Source organism: Heterocephalus glaber, unplaced genomic scaffold (assembly GCF_053883595.1).
Source record: "Heterocephalus glaber isolate CG9 unplaced genomic scaffold, H.glaber_assembly_v1.0 deba00001472, whole genome shotgun sequence".
Lineage (NCBI taxonomy): Eukaryota > Metazoa > Chordata > Mammalia > Rodentia > Bathyergidae > Heterocephalus > Heterocephalus glaber.
In genome coordinates, this window is record NW_028258315.1 from 65,390,988 (window position 1) to 65,413,073 (window position 22,086).

The 22,086-nt window shown below is 38.3% G+C and overlaps 1 protein-coding gene across 6 annotated transcripts in view; it reads left to right on the forward strand.

Moving 5' to 3' along the window:
• Trank1 (tetratricopeptide repeat and ankyrin repeat containing 1) overlaps nucleotides 1-22,086 on the forward strand; it is a 136,192-nt gene that overhangs the window by 107,093 nt on the left and 7,013 nt on the right. For all 6 annotated transcript variants that reach the window (XM_087182083.1, XM_004857884.3, XM_013077051.3 and 3 more), the window contains 4 exons: nucleotides 13,592-13,680; nucleotides 17,366-17,469; nucleotides 17,580-17,712; nucleotides 21,295-21,440. In XM_087182083.1, coding sequence (XP_087038209.1) covers nucleotides 13,592-13,680; nucleotides 17,366-17,469; nucleotides 17,580-17,712; nucleotides 21,295-21,440 — 472 coding nt within the window. The remainder of the gene's footprint in view (nucleotides 1-13,591; nucleotides 13,681-17,365; nucleotides 17,470-17,579; nucleotides 17,713-21,294; nucleotides 21,441-22,086) is intronic.

Sequence of the window (22,086 nt, forward strand, 5' to 3'; positions counted from 1 at the left end):
ATGAGTATTCTTGCTGATTTGTTAAGATGTGTGTGAAAGGGTGGGTTGTAGTGGAATGGGAGAGTTAACTCCTGAGGGAAGATCTTTCATTTGTCTTTTAAAAGTGTTTTAGACAAAGGTTAGAGGAAATATGCCCTGTAGGGAGGATAAAAGTTGCCATGAAAGTTTTGGTAGCTGATTGGCAATATCTATGAAAGTAAAGATTGCACAGTCCAATTTGTAATTATGTAAAACTAAAAACAACCTGAGTGTCCAGTGGAGAAAAGGATAAATGTATTTCTCTCAGAGGAATGCCATGCAACCACTAAAGAGTAAGGTGAATTTCCGTTTAAGGCTATATAAAGATGTTCAAAACACTCAATTTAAAAAAGCAAAATTTAAAAGCAGTGTAGATAGAATTTTCTAATTTAAAGAACTTTATATTATATAATTATAAAAACTATATATGTGTATATTAGAATAGAATATACATGTGTTCAATGTTTACATATATACAAACATTTATTTAAGTGTATTTATCAAATCTAATTCAGTTCTTGTGTTTGTATATCAAGAATTAAGTTTGTGAGAGTTTGATAGTGAGGGATAATAGGTTGTCTGAATCTGGTTCATAAATTTCACAAAACAAGAACCGAAGATTCAGGTAGTAAGGGATTCATCAGAAGATTTATTTATCTGTATCCATTCAGTTCCTTATTATGGGTAACAAAGGTTTATATAGTTGGAGTTTGGAGATAGAATATGTATAATTTATAACATGTATAACCTATTATTCTGTTTATTTATTTATTCTTTTTTTTTCTTTTTTTGGTACCGGGGGTCGAACTCAGGACCTTGAGCTTGCAAGGCACATGGCAGAACTACTGAGCTAAATCCCCGGCCCTTATAACCTATTATTCTGATGCAAACTGCTTGTTGTCTTACCTCTGGTGCTAAGATTGGCGGGTATGAAGTTGTCGAGTAAATATGAATACCTTTTACTTTTCACCTTTATGCTTTCTGTGCTTTTTACAGACTTTACAAAATGATAACTTCTCATATTATTTTCATAATTTGCTAAGACTAGCTAATTTTAAAAATAAAGTGAAGATCTGAAGGTTAGTTATTGAGGTGACTCCTCTAGGCTGTTAGTTTCTTTAGGGGAAGGGGAAGGAGCAGGGCCCAGCTACTGTACAGAGATTTTCTGGTTTCCTGAGGATTTCTTCACTCATTTTATGGAGGCTGCTTCTTGTTATTGCGGATGGCTCCACTGGGAACCACAAATAGATGTTCCTAGGATTTGACTATTATGATATGATGGGAAAATCAAAGGGTTGGAGTTTAAAAACCTGACTTCTCATAAAACCTTTCCACCTAAGTAGTTACATGACCTTGTTCAAGCGCTGCTTTCTCTCTATGAGCATTTACCTTTTTAGCTAAAAGGAAAAGGAGTGGGTTGGCCTAACATGGTCTTTCTCAATCTTTCCTGCAACTCACATTTCTTTTAATCTCAAAATATATTCTAACACTCACTGTAAGACATTTTCAAGCTAGACTTTTTTTTAAATTTAAAAACTCAAAATGAAAAAGGATTACAAGGACCCATTACAAAATGAAAAGGAATGGTTGAACCATCCTTGCAACTCCTGAGATGAAATCCACGTGTTCATGATGTATGTTTCTTTTGATGATTATTGTATTCTATTTGCCAGCATCTTCTTTAGGATTTTTGTATCTGTATCCATTAAGGATATTGGCCTGTAGTTTACTTTTATAGTTGAGTCTTTCTCTGGTTTGGGGATTAGAGTGATGCTGGCTTCCAGAAATGAGTTTGGAAGTGCTCCTTCCCTTTCAATTTCATTGAAGAGTTTGAGGAGTATTGGTGTTATAATATCTTTAAAGATCTTGTAGAATTCAGCAGTGATCCATCAGGTCCTGAACTATTTTCAGTTCTTAGGGTTTTTTTTTTTTTATTACTTCCTCAATTTCATTGCTTGTTATTGGATTGTTCAGAATTTTTATGTCTTCTTGATTTATTGTTGGTAATTCATATGAATCTAACAATCTGTCCATTTCTTCAAAAGTTTCTAATTTGTTAGAAAACAAGTTTTCATAGTAGCTATTGTCTTCTGAATTTCAATAGTGTCTGCTGTGATTTTGCCTTAGTCATTTCTAATTGCATCAATGTGAGTCTTTTCTGTCTTTCTTTTGGTGAGTTTGGCTAGTAGTTTATCTATTTTGTTATATTCTTTCAAAGAACCAGCTCTTCAATTCGTTGATTTTTTTTAGTATCAATTTCATTAATTTTCACTCTGATATTTATATTTTCCCTCCTTAAATTTGGTTTGGGGTTGGTTTATTAAATATCTTGAGATTTATCATCATGTCATTTATTTGAACTCACTCTGTTTTTCTAATGTAAGCATTTGTCTGCAATAAGCTTTCCTCTTAGGACTGCTTTCATTGTGTCCCATAGATTCTGGTGTGCTGTACTGGAATTATCATTTGATTCCAGAAATTATTAAACTTCTTCCATGACCCATTGAATGTTCAGAGGAGTGTGTTATTAAGTTTCCAGGTATTTATAAATTTTCTGTGGTTTCTTCTATAATATATTTCTAGTTTCAATGCATTATGGCTTGATAATAAACAGGAGGTTGATTTAAATTGTTTTGTATTTATTTAAGCATGCCTTGTGGACTAGTACAGTGGTGCCTCGGCTTACAAACTTCATTTGTTTTATGACTTTGGGGAAGATGGTTGTGTTTACGTGGGGAAGATGGCCATGGTCATGTTTGTCATCCAATGTGGAGTTTGTGAACAGAAGCAAAATTTCACTGCATGCCTTTGTTTGCAAACTGAATTGTTTGCAAACAGAAGCATTCATAAACCAAAGCATTACTGTGTATAGTCTATTTTGGAGAAAGTTTCTATGCTGCTGAAAAGAATGTGTATTCTGTTGTTGTATGGTAGAACACTCTCTAGATTATCTGTTTAATTCACTTGTTTGAAGGTGTGGATCAACTCTGATACCATTGTTGAGTTAGTGTTTAGTTGATCTGTCTCTTTGTGAAAGTGGGATATTGAGATCACCCATTATGATTGTGTTGGTATTTATTTGATTCTTTATGTCCTGGAGTATTTGTTTTATGAAGATAGTTGCTCCAGTATTTGGTACATATATTTTACAAATGTTAACTCTTCCTGTTGGACTGTTCTTTTAACTAGTATGTAGTAACATTAATTGCCTTTCCTGATCGTTTTTAGCGTGAATTTTTTTTTTTTCTGAGAGGAAAATTGCTACCACTGTTTGCTTTCAGGGTCCTGGTGCATGAAATACTGTTTTTCAGCCTTCAATGTTTAGTCTATGAATATACTTTTGTATTAGATGAATTTCTTGAATGCAGCAGACAGACTGTAGGATTCTGTTTTTTGATCTACAGTATCAGTCTGTGTCTTTTAATAGGGGAATTGAGCCATTAACATGGAGAGTTATTACTGAAAGGTGTTGATTTATTCCTGACATTTTGTTCTTTTTCTGTTAGCAACTCCTTTCTTTTTCTTTTTGTTTATCTCTTTGTTTTCCTTGATATATTTGTTCCATCTGAGGTTTTTTTACTTTATTGGCTTCATTGTCTCTGTCTAGGATATTTTGGGTATTTTCCGATGTTTTGGTTTGATGTTCATGTGTCTCTTAAGTTGTTCTTTTTCATGAAATGATTTTATCCATCTTTTTAAATGTTATTATATTTTATTTATTTATATATATTTATTGGTACATTTTAGGTATAAAATACATTTACATTTATTATTGGGTGTTTGTACCAGAACATGATGCATCTTAGTTCTTATTTTTCATCCCATTACCTGTGCACCCTTCACCCCCTCCACCCTTCCCTATTTACACAGACTTTGATTCCATTTTTTTTTCTTTCTCATAATTTTTCCTTTCCCTTCTTCCCTTTCCCCTTCCCCTCCCACCATCCCCAAACCCTTGGACCTTTTCTTATTTCAAATTATCGATTATTCATTGTAATCATTTTCATCCTTATTTACACTTTCAATTTCTCATACTAGAGAAACTACTCTGTATTTACATATGTGTGTCCTATTTATTTCACTGAAGAGTATGGCCTCAATATGCATCCATTTAGCTATAAATGTCTCTAGTGTCTCATTCTTTATGGCTGAGTAGTACTCCATTTTATAAATAAACCACGTCTTCTTTATCCAGTTTCTAGTCAATGGGCACTTGGGCTGTTTCCAAGCTTTAGCTATTACAAACTGTGCTGCTATAAACATAGGTGGAAATATATCGCTGTGGTATGATTCTTTCAATTCTTTGGGGAAGATTCCCAGTTAGGGGAATAGCTGGGTCAAATGAGACCTCTAGTCCTAGTTCTTTGAGGTGTCTCCATACTGATTTCCACAGTGGTTGCACCAGTCTGCACTCCCACCAACAATGGAGAAGGGTTCCTTTCTCTCCACACCCCCGCCAACATTTGTTATTGGTTGATTTCTTGATAACAGCCATTCTTTATGGGGAGAGGTGGAATCTCAGTGTTGTTTTCATCTGCATCTCTTGAATGACCAGTGATATTGAACATTTTTTCATATATTTATTTGCTGTTTTTACTTCTTTGTCTGAGAAATGTCTGTTCATTTCAGATGCCCATTTTTGAATTGGGTCTTTGAATTTGGGGGGTCTGATTTTTTTCAGTTCTTTGTATATTCTCGATAGTAGACCTTTGTCTGAGGTACAGCTGCTAAAAATTTCTTCCCACATTGTAGGTTGTCTCTTAGCTCTGTTGGTAGTTTCTCTTGCAGTGCATAAGCTTTTAAATAAGATGAGATCCCAGTTATTGATTCTTTGTGCTAGCTCTTGTGCTACTGAAGATTTGTTCATAAAGTCTCTTCCTATGCCAATGTCATCAAGAATTCTACCTAACTTAGCTTCCAGCAAGTTTAGTGTTTCTAACTTAATATTTAGATCTTTAATCCACTTTGATCTTAGTTTAGTGCATGGTGATAGGTATGGGTCTAGTTTTAATCTTTGGCAGGTTGAAATCCAGTTTTTCCAACACCATTTATTAAATAGGCTATCTTTGCTCCAATGATGGTGGTTGGCTCCTTTGTCAAAGATGAGGTGGCTGAGCATATCTGGAGTTGTTTCTGCATCTTCTAATCGATTCCACTGATCCTCAGGTCTATTTCTTTGCCAGTACCATGCTGTTTTTATCACAGTAGCTTTTTAGTATAGTTTCAAGTTGGGGATTGTGATACCCCCAGCCATGTCTCTGTTGCTTAGAATTGCTTTAGCTATTCTAGGTCTCTTATGGTTCCAAATGAATTTTTGAATTGTTTTCTCTAGTTCTGTGAAGTATATTGTTGGAATTTCAATCAGCATTGTATTAAATCTATATAGTAGTTTTGGAAGGATGGCCATTTTCACTATATTGTTTCTTCCTACCCAGGAACAAAAGATATCTTTCCATTTTCTTATATCCTCTTCCATCTTCTTTTTCAGAGTGCTATCGTTTTCAGTGTAGAGGTCTTTTGCTTCCTTTGTTAGGTTGATTCCTAGATATTTCATTTTTGTGTATGCTATTTTAAAAGGAATTATTTCCAGAATTTCTCTTTCAATGGGTCTGCTATTTGCATATAAGAAGGCTATTGTTTTTTGAGTGTTGACCTTATATCCAGCTACTCTACTGAATCTGTCAATTAGGTCTAGAAGACTTTTGACTGAGTTTTTTGGATCTTCTTTGTAAAGTATCATATCATCAGCAAATAAGGACAGTTTCACTTCTTCCTTTCCTATCTTTATTCTTTTTATGTGTTTCTCTTTTCTAATTGCTATGGCTAATGTTTCCAGAACAACATTGAACAGGAGTGATGATAGTGGGCATCCTTGTCTTGTTCCTGATTTTAGTGTGAAAGTTCTCAGTTTTTGACCATTTAGTATGATGTTGGCTGTTTGCTTTTCATAGATAGCCTTAATCAGGTTGAGATAAAGACCTTCTTTTCCAATTTTCTGTAGTGTTTTTATCATGAATGGGTGTTGGATTTTGTAAAATGCTTTTTCTGCATCTATTAAGATGATCGTGTGGTTTTTGTCCTTGACTCTGTTAATATAGTGTATTATATTTATTGATTTATGGATGCTGAACCATCCTTGCATCCCTGGGATAAATCCAACTTGGTCACGGTGTATGATCTTCTTGATGACCCTCTGTATTCTGTTTGCCAGTATCTTGTTGAGGATTTTTGCATTTTTGTTCATTAGGGAGATTGGTCTGTAGTTCTCTTTTTGGGTTTGGTCTTTCCCTGGTTTTGGCATCAAAGTGACACTTGCTTCCAGGAATGAATTTGGAAGCCTTGCTTCCCTTTCAATTTCCTTGATGAGTTTAAAGAGTAATGGCCTTAGTTCTTCTTTAAATATCTTGTAGAATTCAGCAGTGAAGCCATCAGGACCTGGGCTTTTCTTTGTTGGTAAATTTTTTATTACATTTTCGATTTCACTCATTGTTATTGGGGTATTTAGAATTTCTATATCTTCTTCATTTAATTTTGGCAATTCATATGTATCTAGGAATCTGTCCATTTCTTCTGTGTTTTCCATTTTATTAGAGTACAGGTTCTCAAAGTGGTTATTGATGATTCTCTGGATTACTGGTGAATCTGTTGTGGCTTCACCTTTTTCATTCTTAAATGCATGAATTTGAGCCTTTTCTTTCCTTTTTTGATAAGGTTGGATAACGGTTTATAGATTTTATTTATTCTTTCAAAAAGCAGCTCTTCGATTTATTGATTTTTTTGTATCGTTCTCTTAGTCTCCATTGCATTGATTTCTGCTTGGATCTTTATAATTTCCTTTCTTGTATGAGCTTTGGGTTTGTTATGCTCTTCTTTTTCTAGGAGCTTCAGGTTCTGCATTAGGTTATTTAACTGAGTTCTCTCTGTTGTCCTAATATGGGCATTCATTGCTATGAATTTCCCATGTAGAACTGCTTTCATCGTGTCCCATAGATTCCTGTATGTTGTATTGGCATTATCATTTACTTGTAGAAACTGTCTAATTTCTTCTTTAATTTCCTCTGTCACCCATTGGTTGTTCAGGAGGGTGTTGTTCAATTTCCATGTGTTTTGGAGGGTTTTGCAATTTCTTATGTTATTGATCTCCAATTGTATTGAACTATGGTCTGATAATATACAGGGGATTATTAACTTTGATTCTTTTACATTTACTTAGATATGTCCTGTGAGCTAGCATGTGATCTATTTTGGAGAATGACCTGTGTGCAGCTGAAAAGAATGTGTATTCTGATTTTGTGGGGTGGAACACTCTGTAAACATCTATTATGTCCATTTGTTCTACAGCTTGGTTCAGTTCTAGAATTTCATTGTTACTTTTTTTTCTATTTGATCTATCTTTTTGTGATAGAGGGGTTTTGAGGTCCCCCAACACAATTGTATTAGTGCTTATTTGGTTTTTCACGTCTGTTAATATTTCTTTTGTATAGTTGGGGGCATTTGTATTTGGTGCATATATATTTAGGATTGTCATCTCTTCCTCTTGGATTGTTCCCTTCACAAGGATGTAGTGACCATCTTTGTCTCTCTTAATTGGTTTTGGTTTGAAATCTACTTTGTCTGCAAATAAGATTGCTACCCCTGCTTTTTTCTTGGTTCCTGTCGCGTGGAGAACTGTTTTTTATTCTTTTACTTTCAGTCTATGGATTTCCTTTTGAGTTAGGTGTGTTTCTTGTATACAGCATATTGCTGAGTTTTGCTTCTTAATCCATTCTTTCAGTCTATTTCTTTTGATTGGTGAATTGAGGCCATTAACATTAATAGTTATAATTGAGAGATATTTACTCATCTTTGTCATGATGTTTTACTTTTGTTGGCTCTTTTATTTCTTATTTTTCCGCCTTTCACTTTAGTGTCTTACCTTGTGTGGTGCCTTCTCTCTGCTGGGCCTCATGGAGTTGTGACCTTCATTGTCTTTTTCTAGGATATTGCTTAAAATTGTTTGGAGTGCTGGTTTGGTGTTCATGAAATTTCTCAGGTGTTCTTTGTTGTGAAAGTATCTAATTTCCCCATTGATTTTGAAAGATAATTTTGCCGGATACAATAGTCTAGCTTGGAAGTTATTTTCTTTTAGGGCTTGAAATACTTCACTCCAGGCTCTCCTTGATTTGAGGGTTTGTGTTGAGAAGTCTGCAGTGATTCTGATGGGCTTTCCTTTGTAGGTGATTTGTTTCTTTTCTCAAACTGCTTGTAGAATTTTGTTCTTCTGTTGGATATCTGGGATCTTGACTATTATATGTCTGGGTGTAGATTTTTTTTTTGTCGTGGCTGAGTGGAGTTCTATATGCCTCACTTATCTGTGTGTCCAATTCTCCACCTCTGTCTGGGAAGTTTTCTAATATTACTTCTGTGAACAGTTTTTTTATGTCTATTGTACTTTCTCCTGTTTTTTCATGGACTCTTATCAGTCTTATGTTATTCTTCTTTGCATCATCTAGCAGCTGTTGGATTGATTTCTCATCGTCCCTCACTATCTTTAAGAAATCTCTGTTTTCATGGTTCTTAACCACAATCCTGTCTTCTACATCTGATTCTCTTAGTCTGCTCTGCATGCTTTCAATGGAGTTTTTAATCTCCTGAATATCTGTTTGAATCTGTTTCATGGATTCCATTTCTTTCTTATGTTGGGTGATCATGATTTCCATTTCTTTCTTATGCTGGGCATTCATGGCTTCCAGCATGTTTCTGATCTCATCTATTTTCTTATCTGTTTGTGCTCTAGAGCTTCTAATCATGTCTTTCACTCTGCTCACCATGTCTCTATTTATCTGGGAGATTATTTCTGTTTCGAATTTTTCTAGAGCCTCATGCATCTGCTTTGTTACTTCCTGTGCTATCAGTTCAGGGTGTCCAAGTGGTTGCTTATCAGACTGTTTCACCTCATTTCCCCCAGAATTTCCTTTTTTTGTGGCGTGGAAGCCCGTGTTTGTGCCTTGCTTAAGTGTCTTCTAATTTTTGTTTTTGGTACTGTCCTTGGTTTAATTCCTGTGTTGATATTTCAAAATTGCTTAATGTAGGTATCTTTGTTGCTTGTGTTTAAAACCCTTGTGGAATGATTGCTTTTCAGAGGTGTCTTCCAGACATAGCTTGTGTTTGGGTTTTGAGACTCCAATGACTCTGAGGCTATTTTATTTTCCCTATACCAGGAAGGAAAACTAATTAGATCAATCACAACATGTTAGCCCAAATGACAGTCAGCAATACCATAGCATCAAGCACAGCTTAGAAAATGACAGTTTGTAGTAGTTATTAATTTATCACATTTAACTGTGTGAGTTAAATTAAAACTGAGGACCAACCCAACATAAATTTATAATGAATAAACTCTTCAATATAGCATCTTTCCCCTTTGGCGTGGGGAGTTAAAAGGAGTTGGGGAGGGAGGGACAGGTAGAAAGAACAGGTAAGATTAGTGGTGAGGCCAGAAGACAGAAAGATCACACAAACTCTGAGAAGTTGTTAAAGGCAAGAGAAAAAGGCAGAATGAAAGAATAAAAATGTGAATAGAATCACCTAACAGCAACAGGGAGGCTAGATACTGAATTTACTTTCCTTTAAACCTAATGATAATCAAGAGAAGGAAAAAGAGAAGAAAAAAACAATAAGGGAGCAATCTGAATTCAGTGCTGAAAGGAACAAATGGGGAGATGAGGAGCAATGTGGGACAGCGAGAGTATGAGTGCGAGAGAGAGAAAGAAAAGATAAAAGAAAGAAAAGAAAAAAAGTAAAACTTTGAAGAGTAGAAAAAAAGTAAAAATTAAGAATTAAAAATAAGAGAAAAAACTGTTTTTTTCTTTTTTGCAAATAGCAATAGAAATTATGCGCCTCCTTCAGGGTATGTCTCTGCTGTCACAGTAGGCAAGGTAGGACTCCGTGTGCATATGCGAGTCAATGAGTCTCAGCATGGCAGCAGCAGACCAAGTACAGTGGTCTGATGTGCCTTTATTGTAGAGATTCTCTTTACTTTTCCGCTGAGCTTCAGTTTTCATCGAGGAGCCTGAGAAGCCCTCTTTCTGTTACTAACTTCTCCTCTATCTTGTGGCACTCAGGACAAGGGTCTTTATAATCTCCTGTGCCTCTGTAGTGTGGGACCAGGTAGCAGAAAAGCCAGAAGGCCAGAGGCGCATGGGGGTGGGATGGGGGGACTGGACCTTGGAGGCCCCTGCGCGGGAGCGCGGCTGAGCAGACCTCACCGTCTTATGGGCGGGACCCGGGACGGCAGGAGAGCTTCAAGCTGCTTGTCTCACCTGGCCGGTCACAGCTTAGAGAGCGTCGGATGGGGTTGGGGCTGCAAGATGCCCCTGGGACCTCACCGTGGCGTGTGCGCGGCCCGGGACGTCCGTGGAGCTTCAAGCTGCTTGTCTCACCTGGCCGGTCGCAGCTTAGAGCTCCATCTTTTTTTAAAAGAAAGTTTTGCAGGATATATTAATCTGAGTTGGAAGTTGTTCGCTTTTAGGGCTTGAAATACTTCACTACAGAGTCTGTTGGTCTTTAGATTGTGTTGAGAAGTCTGCTGCCATCCTAATGAGCTTATCTTTATATGTGATATTTTTGTTTTGCTCTGACAGCTTTTAAGATTGTGCCTGTTTGTTGGACATCTAGGAGTTTGAGTAAGATATGTTGTTCTGAACTTTCTTCATCATAGTTCTTTGGTGTTCTGTAAGCCTCGCTCATCTCTGTGTTGAAGTATTTCTTCATACTTGGGAAGTTTTCTATTATGATTTCTGTGAATGAATTTTTTTAAACCCATGTGTATTATCTTTGCTTTCTAGTTTCTAACTCCCATTAGCCTTAAGTTGGTCTTCTTAGCATTGTCGCGTAGTTGTTGGATGAATTTTTCTTGTTCTCTTAATGTTTTTAAGGCTTATCTGAGGAATTTGTTGTAATTTAACATCATTTTGTCCTTAATTTCTGAAACCTTGTCTTCACTTTAGTCATTTCTGCAATATATAAATTCTATACAATATTTTACTTCTGGTATTTCTGTCTGATACCTTTTTGGTGGAGTCTGTGTCTTTGGTTAATATGTCATTCATATTTTGAACTGTTTTGGTGAGCTCTTCCAATTTTGTATTTGTTTCTCCCATATCCACATCGGTCATTTTGTATGAGAATTCCATAAACTTTTGGATCACGTCCTCTTTGAACTCACCAAGTTCCTTTAACTCGTCTCTAATCAATTTGTAAAACTTCACTCTCTGGTGTTTGCTTTCCTCTCAGTTGGTTCCCCCTGGATCTACATTGGGAGAGTTGGGAGACCTTTTCCTTTTTGCCATGTTTTTCCATGTTCCTGTGTGTGTGTGTGTGTGTGTGTGTGTGTGTGTGTGTGTGTGTGTATTGTGCTGGGGTAGAGGTTAAGTAGGGTGAAGAGAGATTTTAGTTGATATAAACATCTTTTTAGTTAGATACTGCCTTCCAGTGATATATTTTCAGCTTTATTTGTCCAGAGACAATATTTATTCATTCAGCTATTTAAGTGGCTTGGACTCTGTCACTGTGTTTTGAGGAAAGAATTACTACTGACTATAACAGCATCAACAGATCTTATCATACATTGCTTATATGTGATAAAGCTTGCATTTATACTTTCACCCTTTATCAGTACTTTTTACAGCCCATATGCCATCATTTTTAGCATTTACTTTGCAGCATGGAAGGAGCAGTGAAGGGAAGAGATGAAGGGAGAGGTGGATGAAGAATGTAAGTCAGGAGGAGAGGTAGATAGCAGACAGGTGAAAAAAATAAAAAAAATTAGAAGGTCACGTTCTTTTGGAGGTCTTTTAATTGAAGGGTTAGTATTGAGGATTTTAAGAAGATGTTTGTAGGGATGAGGACAGGATGTGGAAGGAAGGAGGTGTGCTTGGGGATTGAGGAAAGCTATGAGGTTGTTGGAACCTCTTGATATATTCTGCACCTGTAAATTGGAGAAGAGGCAATGGAAGATGGGGCTAGAAAAGGAAGAGCAAAAGGAATTGAATAGAGAGGACGAGAGTTAATATGAAAGGAAATGGGAGTAACTGAGACAAAGCAGAATATAGTGAACAAGAAACTTAAAAAAAGAATTTAAAAAGAGGAAGAAACAAATAAAAAGTAAGAAAACAGTGTTGCTATGGAAGCTTGAGTTGAAGGAATGAAATAGACAAGAAGGAAATAAAATAAACACCTGGTAAATCAAAGAAAAAAATCCACCTGTGTTATTTTTTTTTTTAAGACACAAGATATTAATGTATGAGTTTTTTTTCTAAACCAAAACTCAGTATTCAGGTTTAATTGCAATGTTGGCATTTCAAGATAAAAAAAGTGGGCTTTAAGTTGCACTTTGGGCACTCATCTCTGAGAGGTTTGCCATCGCTGCCTTAGGCTGTTTGGGATACTGTCATTATGGCTGCTCCCCAGACAGGCAGGACCTGGAGCAGTGCAGACCAGCCTGGTGGCACCACTTCCCCTTTGCAGTGTCCTCCCCTACTACAGAATACCTGTGGCTTCAGGGAATCTTCTCTGAGCATTTCCTTTAGTCAGCCATGTTGGATCTCTCCCTTTAGTTTTGATTTTATCCCTGGCAAGTGTATGTAGTATAGTACTCTCTATGCTTGACAGTGGCAGTTGAGCTATAGCTCCCAGTCATACATAATCACGAGAGTAAACAACCAATGCTCAACAGTGTATGGTGTCACTGAGTTTAGTAGGTTAGATGTTATTAAATTCATTTTTCACTGACATTATTTTCAATTTATCACGGTTTATTGGGATATAACCCAGTGAAGTCAAGTAACATTTGTATTATAAAATCCTGTTAGCTTGTTTCTTGCTAAATCATCTACCTGGGAGATTGTTAAGAGATACTTGGCTTTGGATTTTCAAGGAGGAGTTAGTAATTGCTATCTATGTACTGATTCATAGCCATGGAAAAAGAAAATAGATAAAAAAATTTAAAAAATAAAACACATCTTTTTCCACCTCATACCTCCTCCTTCTGAAACCCACACCAATCTGGCTTAGTAAGATAAAATATACCTTAAACAAAGTCTAGAAAGAGGAACACAGGCTTATTAGCCTGCTATGGCTACTGTAGCAAAATGCCACCGATTGAGTCGTTTAAACAACAGAAGTTTATTTTGTCATAGTTCTAGTGACTAGAAGTGCAAGATCAAGGTGTTGGCAGGGTTGATTTTCCCTGAGACTTCTTTCTTTGGCTTGCAGATGGCCACCTTCTCTTCTTATCCCACAGTCTTTCCTCTGTGCTCCTGGTGTCTGTATGTGTATGTCCTAATTTCTTTCCCTCACAAGGACATCAGTTCGGTTGAATTAGGGCCCACCCTAAAGGTTTCATTTTAAGTTAATCACCTCTTTAAAGGCCCTATCTCCAAATACAGTCATATTCTGAGGTTAGGGCTTCAACAAATGAATTTAGGGGTTAGGACTTCAACAAATGAATTTTAGGAGAACACAGTTCAGTCCATCACAGCTTTAAGTGAATGAAGGTCCAGAGAAGAAATCTCACTTTCCTTTTTCATTTTAGACTTTGATGATAGCATGTTTGTTAAGACCTCGACTCCTGAGGAATGGATCGAACAAGGAGAATACTATGCCAAACACCAGTGCTGGAAGGTAAGGGCCTGACCAGGGGCCAGGAGTGAGGGTTTCTTGTGGTCACTGGCCTTGTCAGGCCTCACAGGCAGGTTTCCACATTTGCATCTATTATCAGGACAGGGTGGGCAATAATGGTACTTGTGCCACTTCTTCTGAAATATCAGGTCATCCTGAGATGAGGAGAGCTCCTGTCCTGCTCCCCACCCAGTCAGTGTAGGCATGGCAACCCTTCATTTTGGCCAAGTGCCCACATGTACTGACAGGTAAATGGAAAGGTCATGGCCTTTTTTCCCCCTTCTGTACTCTGCTCTTAATAGCTTTTTGGTATCATCATATTGCATTTTAAAGCAGTAGCAGGGAAGTCTCTTGTTAGTGTTTTCAGACTGATCAGAGTTAGACTTTACTGCCAATCTGAATTTGGTGAGCATGGGGATAAGCTTTATCACCAGATTACACTGACCAACCTCCAGCCTCAAGCCATCATAGTGAGTCTGAGCAGTCTTCTGTAATGGGCCTTATGAAATACTGAAACCAGATTAAAGAAAGAGCTCATCAGTTTCCCTACAGTCAACATCCCTACACACTATGAGGTTTTAGTGGACACCACAAGAGGGTGTCTTCCAATGGGTATTGGCAATGATGTCTTGCAAGTCTCAAAAACTCTACTAAAAGAGTAATGCTAGTTTAAATTTTTCTAATCCAATAAGAAGTCTGGTCTTAGGATTGATTTTGCAGTTCAACAAAGTCAGCACGAGCCTAGTCTTACTCCATTTCTTCCTGTGTCACCTGCCGCTTGCCACAGATATTCCCCTTCATGGTTGCATAATGGCTGCCAGAGCAGTTCCAAACATCCTATTCCCCTCAGTAATAACTCAAGCAGGAATGAAGAGCAGGCACTTTCTTTTCATGCCTGCCCTCCCTAGTGGATTTTCTTATGCCTCTCATTGGTCAGTATGAGGTCACATAGCCCCTCCTAGCTACAAAGGATTCAGGTAGTGCAGTCCCATCTGGCAGTTTCAGCTCTTTATGGGAGTTAGGGTCTGCTATCAGACAAGAAAGGGAGAGGGCTGTGGGTAACCAACAGTCTCTGCCACCACAGGCACTAGCACGTAAAAATGTGCACTTCCTTAGGACATGACTACTCAGGTACCTGGGATAGCCTGCTAACCCATGCCTGCAGTTGCATGAGTTTGGACTTTAAACATTATAGCCAAAGTGTGTGCAATTTCTCTTGCCACTTCTGAGCAAATATTCAGAGACAGTGATTTCTGTGGAGGACTTCTCTGGCTGCTCTAATGATCTTTCCTATCATTGGAATTTCATGGGCTGGGAAGTGATAGAGACCAGAAATCTGCAAGTCAGCATTTATCGGAAGCCATGGTGTGAGGTATCTGTCATACCTAGAAGAAGGAATTCACAGTTTTCTCAGACCCTGACAGGGAAAATGAATAACATTAAAAACAAATGACTCTGGTGTTACCTGTTGTTGCATAACAGCTCCAACTCACAGCAGCTTATAACAAATCATGTACGTCTCTCCCAGTTTTGTGGGTTGGCCATGTGCGTTCAACTGAGTAGCTCTTCTGGTCTCAGCTGGGGAACTCACGTGTCTTCATTTGGCTTCTAGTCCTCTGGGAAGGTCTGCTTCTGGGAGTCGACTGGCTCTTGGTTTAGGTGATAGAGGTCACTGGGTTCCCTAGATCAGCTGTCCCTGGTCTTCCAGAAGGCTGGTCTGGGCTGGTTCACATGATGCCAGGGCACAAAAACAGTGGGTAGAAGGACACACAGCCCCCTATTAAGACCTGTCCATGAAACTGACCCAGTATCACTTCTGGTGAATTCTGTTGGCCAAACAAGTCACAGCCCACATGGGAAAGGAGGGAAAACAGGCAGCTCTCGTGATAAGAGAAGCTGCAAAGTTTGACTGTAAAGGAGTATGGGGAGGGAGAGGGAAAAATGAAGACTGTGGCCATGCTTGTGTCTGTTATATGAAGTGAGAAAACACTATTTGCTTTGTTGTAGGTTTGGGCGTGTCTGGGAAGTAGGTTTTAAAATTTATTATATTTAGCTGTAGAAGTTGATTGAGCCCCAAAACTTTATTCACTGCTAGTCTTTGTTATGACTGGAAAGAAATACTGAACATTTGGCTGTTGTTGTAAAACAAGAATCTTTTGGCAGGGTGGATGGTGGGGTTAGGGAGGGAAGGGGGAGATAAGATGGGCAGCAAGTATGGTTATGGAATTGGAAATCTCTACACAGTCTTACCCTTTATTCCTTTCAGAACACTTCTGGTGTTACCCATATGTGTTGTCCATGGATTTCCAATTATTTATCCCTGTTAAAATACTTTTTGAATCTTTGAATCTAAAATCTTTTTAGGGGAGCCGGCACAGATGAGAATGTTATAAAAAGCCTTCTCCTCGCCTGACTTTATTTTGACCCTGCTAAAGGACTTCAGGACTCAGGTGGTTTATTGGGTTTTTGGCTGCATGTCAATGAATGTTTTGGAGCCACCATATAAGATTCGTTCATTCAACAAATATTTGTTGAGCTATGAGCCAAAATTATGTTTAGATCCCAGGAATAGGATGGTGAACAGAACAGGCATATAGACGAATGTGCAGTTCCAGCTGTTGCAGATGTCACAGATGAGAGGTCAGCTGCCTCCAGAGCCACTTGTCTTGCACTGGGAGGCCAGGGAAGCCTTCTTTGAAGAATGAAGTATAGAGAGCTGAGACCCAGAGTGAATGAAGTTAACTAGGAAAAGAAAAGACAGAAAAGCATTTATGTTAGAGGCAGCAGCCTGTGCAAAGGCCCTGTGGTGGAAAGGAGAATGGCATAAGTCTCAGGAATGGAAGGAGGCCCATGGGGGTAGGAGGGGTAGAGCAGAGAGAGAGAGAGAGAGAGAGAGAGAGAGAGAGAGAGAGAGAAAGAGAGAGACAGAGACAGAGACACACACCATCTTGTCCACTTTATCAGCAAGGGTCACATAGTCCCTCCCATGCCCTCACTGAGACCTAATACTGGGCAAAATGTGAACTTTTTGCCTTGAGACACAGTACAAGCAATCTTGTCTTAGAAAAGCAGCTTTCTGTTGGGAAGCATCATGTTGCAGGACAACTTCCCTGTGACTCTTGTCTGCACACCTTATAGTCAGAGGGTTTGTTTACATAGATCTGCATGCTACAAGGATCTGGATGCATTGTAAGACCATCTCTATCTCATTTCTATCCCTAGTCATTGCACTGCAGCTGTTCCTCCAGCACCACAAGGTGGCCATTATAGTTAGTAATTATGTCAAAGCCCAGAACAATCACAGGGTGTTTTTGGGCCAATTGCTCCATAGTTCTCTGGTGAGGTTGCTATATAAGCAATGAGAAGGATGATATCTCTTACACATGGCTCTTGGAAGATTAAACAAAGGTGCTATTGTGGTGGCCAGTAAAAATATATACTATGCACCTTTTCCATGGCTTCTGGATACTTCCTGCAGAAACCTTTGAGTGTGTTAGCTGGTAACAGTGTTGGGCTTTATCCTCTGAGGCTGTTCTCTTTAGCACACCTGTACCTTCCTGTTCCTCCCTTCAGACTGGGCTGGGTGAGACAGCGCTTTGTCAGTACAGACATTCAATGCATGTTTTAACTCTTGTTCTATAGTCACCTCTGTTACCTTGCCAGGAATCAAAATCTTTTGCTTATTCAGGTTGCAGCCAAGTGTTACCAAAAAGGAGGTGCATTTGAGAAGGAAAAATTGGCCCTGGCCCACAACACTGCCCTGAACATGAAGTCCAAGAAAGTTAGCCCCAAGTAAGTGTCTTGGCATCATATCAGATTTGTTTTAATGAGAGCAGCATGTTAAACATGTTCATGGTAGGTGAATATTTCATGGAAATATTGTTTTGTTTCCCTTCTACCAGGCAAAAGCAGTTGGAGTATTTGGGACTGGCTAAGACCTATTTGGAGTGCAATGAGCCAAAGCTGTCCCTTAAGTGTCTGAGCTATGCCAAGGAGTTTCAGCTCTCTGCCCAGCTGTGTGAGAGGCTGGGAAAGGTATGGCCCCACACCCAAAGTTGCTTCTGGGGGATCTGGGCTTCACCTGAACAGATCAAGAGTTGGGCCCCTCAATATCTGCAGGAAGAGGCTCCAGGGAGACATTGACCCTGTTAACTCAATGAGTGGCCTTTCTTTGCATACTTGCTCAAGCATTTATTTATTCATTGGCATAGGTTTATGATACATGATAATTACAATCATATTGGAGAGTTGGTATACTTATACATATCACAACTTAATCTTTTTTACTTCCCCTCCCTGTCTTCTCTTCTTCCTTCATTCTACATGCCCTTCCATCTCCACAAACTTTACCTTCCTGTTTCCTATCATTTCTTTTTATTTTTTGCTCTTTAAATTATTTATATTTTGGGCTTCTTGTACATAAAAAGCTGTATAATATTTAACCTTCTGTGTCTTATTTCACTTAGCATTATGATCTCAAGTTGTACCCATTTTCCTACAAATGACTCAAATTTATCTTTCTTTATGCTGAGTAGTGCTCCATTTTGTGTGAGTGAGTGTATGTGTGTGTGTGTGTGTGTGTGTGTGTGTGTGTGTGTGTATATTATGTCTTTATCCATTCATTTGTTGGTGGACATGTAGGCCACTTGCAAAATTTAGCTGTTATGAATTGTGCTGCAATAAACAGGGGTATGCATGTATCACTGTAATATGATGTCTTTAACAGTTTTGGAAAGGTATCCAGGAGAGGTATAGCTAAGTCCAATGGAATTGCTATTTTTACTTTTTTGAGGAATTTTTATACTCATTTCCATAGTCCTTATACTAATTTACAAGAAAGATTCCTTTTTCCTCACAGCTTCACTAGCATTTATTGTTTTCCGGTTTTGATGATAGCAATTCTTTCTGGAATAAGATGGAATCTCAGTGTTGTTTGGGTATGCATATCCCTAATGGCCAAGGATTCTGAACATTTTTTTAATGTACTTCTCCGCCATTTGTATTTCTTTATTTTGAGACATGTCTATTCATTTTAATTGCCAGTTTTTTTATTGGTTCTTTTATTTGGGGCGGAATCTAATTTTTTGAGTTCTTTATATATTCTAGATATTAGTTCTCTGTCTAAGAAGTAGCAGGCAAAGAATTTTTTCCATTCTGTAGGTTGTTTCTTTACTCTGTTGGTTGTTTCTTTTGCTGTGGAAAAGCTTTATAATTTGATATAATCCCATTTGTTGATTCTTGGTATTATTTCTTGTGCAGTTGGGGTTCTGTTCAGAAAGGCTTCATCTATGCCTATGTCTTCAAGAATTTTACCTATTTGGGGCTGGGGATTTAGCTTAATGGTTCTGGCACCTGCCTCGCCAGCTCAAGGTTCTGAGTTCGATCCCCAGCACCAAGAAAAAAAAAAAGAAAAAAAAGAATTATACCTATTTTATCTTCCAGAAGACCCCGAGTTTCTGTTTTATTATCTAATTCTTTGATCCACCTTGATTTGATTTGATCTCTCACTCTGTGTGCAAGCTTTTAGAAGGTTCTGTGTGTGTATGTGTGCACACATGCATGTTTGTGTATATCTGTATTAGCTTTTTGCTGCAGTGACAAAATATCTGATAAAATAAACTGAAAGGAGGAAAGACTTACTTTGGCTCATGGTTTCAGGGTTTCAGTGCATGCTTACTTGCTTGTGGAAGGCAGAAACATCATGGTGGAAGGGCATGACAGAGGAAAGCTCCTCAGCTCATGGTAGCCAGGAGAAAGAGGGAGGGGGAGAAAGAGAGAGAGAGACAAAGACAGGGAGAGAGATAGAAACAGAAAGAAACAGAGAGAGAGAGAGAGAGAGAGAGAGAGAGAGACAGAGAGACAGAGAGACAGAGAGAGAGAGAGAGAGAGAGAGAGAGAGAGAGAGACAGAGACAGAGACAGAGACCAAAAGCCAGTGCTAATGGGATTCTTCCTTCTGCCTTTGCTCCATCTGGCTCCGCACCTATTGGATAGTGCCACCCACATTCAGAGCACATCTCTCCCATCAGTTTGCTGTCCCACATGTCAGTTGTCTCTGGAAACACCCTCAAAGACACATATAAAGCTGTACTTTACTAATTTCCTAGGTGTTTTTCAATACAATCAGATTTACAATCAATATTAGTCATTATACCATCCATCTTAGTGTTAATGTTCAAGGCCTGATGTTAACCGCAGGGAGGCCAAATGTTCAAACCAAGGGGTAGATAGGTATTAGGATATTCCTGCCTTCTCGTTCCCTATGTTCACAGTCTGGAATTGCCTTGAGTCCATGGTCTGGCATTTATATGGAGTCTTTCTGTGTTCCCAGTAGTTATTGTAGTTCTGCACTGTCCAACCCCACAGCTGCATGTCTCTATTAAATATAAAATTTAAATCAATTAAAATATAGTAAAGTTTTAAATTCACCTCCTTAGCCTCATTAGTCACATTGGAACTGCTCGTTGTTACAGAACATTCCATCACTGTAGGAATCTTTGTCCCACATTGCTGCTAGTCTGGAACCAAGCTGCTTACAGAGAGGTCAGCAGGCTAGCAGGGGCCACAGACTATTGGTCTACAGCAAGATTAATACAGAAGCAGTTAGAAAATTTTTATAGCCCTGTTGGCATTGCTGTGACATCCAAGTGGTGACTATTTTCTTAGTGATTAAATTTTAATATGTCAGTTTGTGATGGGTTAGAAATGTAAAATAATCTACCCCTCCACAGGTATTTGGAGAAGCTGTGCTTGAGAGTGTCTGACTGTGAGCAGTTGCGTTTCCTCCTTTACCAGGGTTTCCATGTCTGTGTGTCCAGTGTGGTAACTCCTGGCATCCCCAGAACACCCTGGGCATGGCAGGGCTGGGAGTGGGACCTACTGCAAAACTGAAGTGTGGCCCAAGTCATGTTCAATAAGGTCAGGCCCTGCCAGTGCTGTTTGCCTTTCACCATGTTTATTATTGGATGTGACTTGTCAGAGTATGGGAGACAGAGATGGAATAGGGACATTAGAGAAGATGTTTCAGTATGCATGGAAATTTGGGTTCTATATTTCAGAACTAGAATAGTTTTTCTGTCTTCACAAAAAATTCCATGATGTAAATGTTAAAATCTGTCTTTTATTAACTTCATTTCATATGCTCTATATTCAACAGTTTTGGTATTATTAAATCCATCAGTTTTTCCTCCTAAAGATTTTGTGTTAAGTGCTTGTTGGATAATTTATTTACCTCCAGGTCACAAAAATATTCTCATGGATTTTTCCTCAAATAGTTTTCATATTTAGATTTTTAATCCCCTAGAATTTACCTTTGTATATGGTATAAAGTTGATATTTAACTTTTTATTCTGTATTTATTAAGAGTTAGTTTTCCAGGGGCCAGGAATTTAGCTCAGTGGTTCCAGCGCCTGCCTTGCAAACTCAAGGTCCTGAGTTTGATCCCTGGTACCAAAAAAAAAAAGAGTTAGTTTTCGGAATACTTATATTTTAGTGTCTTTAGTGGTTTCTAAAACCAGCAGACATATAACCATCCTCTTTATTATTCATGGCATTGGTTTATTTTTAGATAAAAAATTATGAATACTCTAAATAAAAGCAAAATTGTTCACTGTCCTAGATAAGAGATGCGGCCTATTTCTATAAGCGAAGCCAGTGCTACAAAGATGCTTTCAGATGCTTTGAGCAGATTCAGGAATTTGATCTAGCACTCAAAATGTACTGCCAAGAGGAGCTTTTTGAGGAAGCTGCTATTGCAGTGGAAAAGTAGGTGGTTTTATTCTCTATCATCTCCTTCCCTTTCTCTTCCCTGGCTCTGGGCAGCCTGCCCTGGGTGTGGTATCCTGTGGCTTCTGAAGTGGCTTGACAATGTCAACCTCCTCCCGCTTGAGTAGTGGCCTTTGGTGCCGGGTCAGCAGCTCATTTAAAGCAGAACTCTGTATTTTTCACTCTCTTTATGACACAGAGTCCTGAAGAAAGAGGCTAAAGATGAATGGTGTGTTACAAGTGTGTTTGTAGCAGGATGTACTGACTTTAATTGGTAGAATAAAGGGGAACCCTGCAGAGCTTCATTAATCTCACATGAATCCAACCACTGCATACCTGGCAAAAGAGAAGAATTACAAGTTGGATAATAAGGGGAAGACCAATATAATTGCTTGTGTGTGTACAGCACCCATTTCCTCCCTTCTGATTAATCACACTCAAATTTATCAGAGTTTTATATTCAAATGATTACCATGTTTTTATGAGATCTGAAGGGATGCTGTTCAAGGATAATTTTTGACTATACTTAAAGTTTGCCTTTTAAACTTAACTTCGTTTGGTTACAACTCTACTCTATTTCATTAATTAAGCACACTGATACCTGATTCCTTTGAAGAATAAAGAGATTATTATTATGATAACCATA